Source organism: Sphaeroforma arctica, assembly GCF_001186125.1.
Source record: "Sphaeroforma arctica JP610 unplaced genomic scaffold supercont1.15173, whole genome shotgun sequence".
Classification (NCBI taxonomy): Eukaryota; class Ichthyosporea; order Ichthyophonida; genus Sphaeroforma; species Sphaeroforma arctica.
This window is the reverse complement of record NW_014025385.1, coordinates 1-529: the sequence shown is the minus strand read 5'-3', so window position 1 is coordinate 529 and position 529 is coordinate 1. Positions and strand designations below refer to the sequence as shown.

Here is a 529-nt window from a genome sequence, read left to right as displayed (position 1 = left end):
ACGAAGCTATAGGCCTTTGCTCCCTTTATTTTTTGAATGCTCCCATAGCCTAAAGTTTGTTGGATTTTGGCCGCCAAGGGTAAGTCTTTAGAATGAAAACAGAGCTCGATAGAGGGGTAGGTTAGTTTCCCCGAAGGGAAACGGTCTTTCTTGGGACAGACGATACTACCATCAGCTTCTATGAGCCCTGTTAAGTAATCATTAAATTTATCCATCTCGGGGCAAGGGTGACCCTCCCCCCGCTTTTTAATAGTTGTCGGCGTATAGTCTCTGAGGTTCCCCCATACTTTGCTTCCGGGGTTACCTTCTGATTGTCCTTGATCCCGGGCACCCCGGGATCTGGTGGAGGGCAGGAGCCCTCCTACACCTTCGGTACCTACGGGATCATCCCGAAGGGATGTAAGATGGTAGATCTCAGAGAGATCTCCCATGGAGGGCCCCTCTACGATTGGGCCCCCCCATGGTAGGCCCCGAGGGGCCGTACATCCCCCCTTCGGGGGGATCCCTCGGGATCTACGATCCCCTGACC

General features: G+C 53.3%; 1 protein-coding gene across 1 annotated transcript; it reads right to left on the bottom strand.

The window, feature by feature from the left end:
- Positions 1-2: 2 nt before the first annotated feature.
- Positions 3-431, bottom strand: SARC_18274 (hypothetical protein; the record flags this gene model as incomplete). Its single annotated transcript, XM_014287645.1, has 1 exon — positions 3-431. A coding segment is annotated over one exon (429 nt), but the record flags the coding sequence as incomplete, so codon positions are not given.
- Between the last annotated feature and the right edge of the window lie 98 nt (positions 432-529).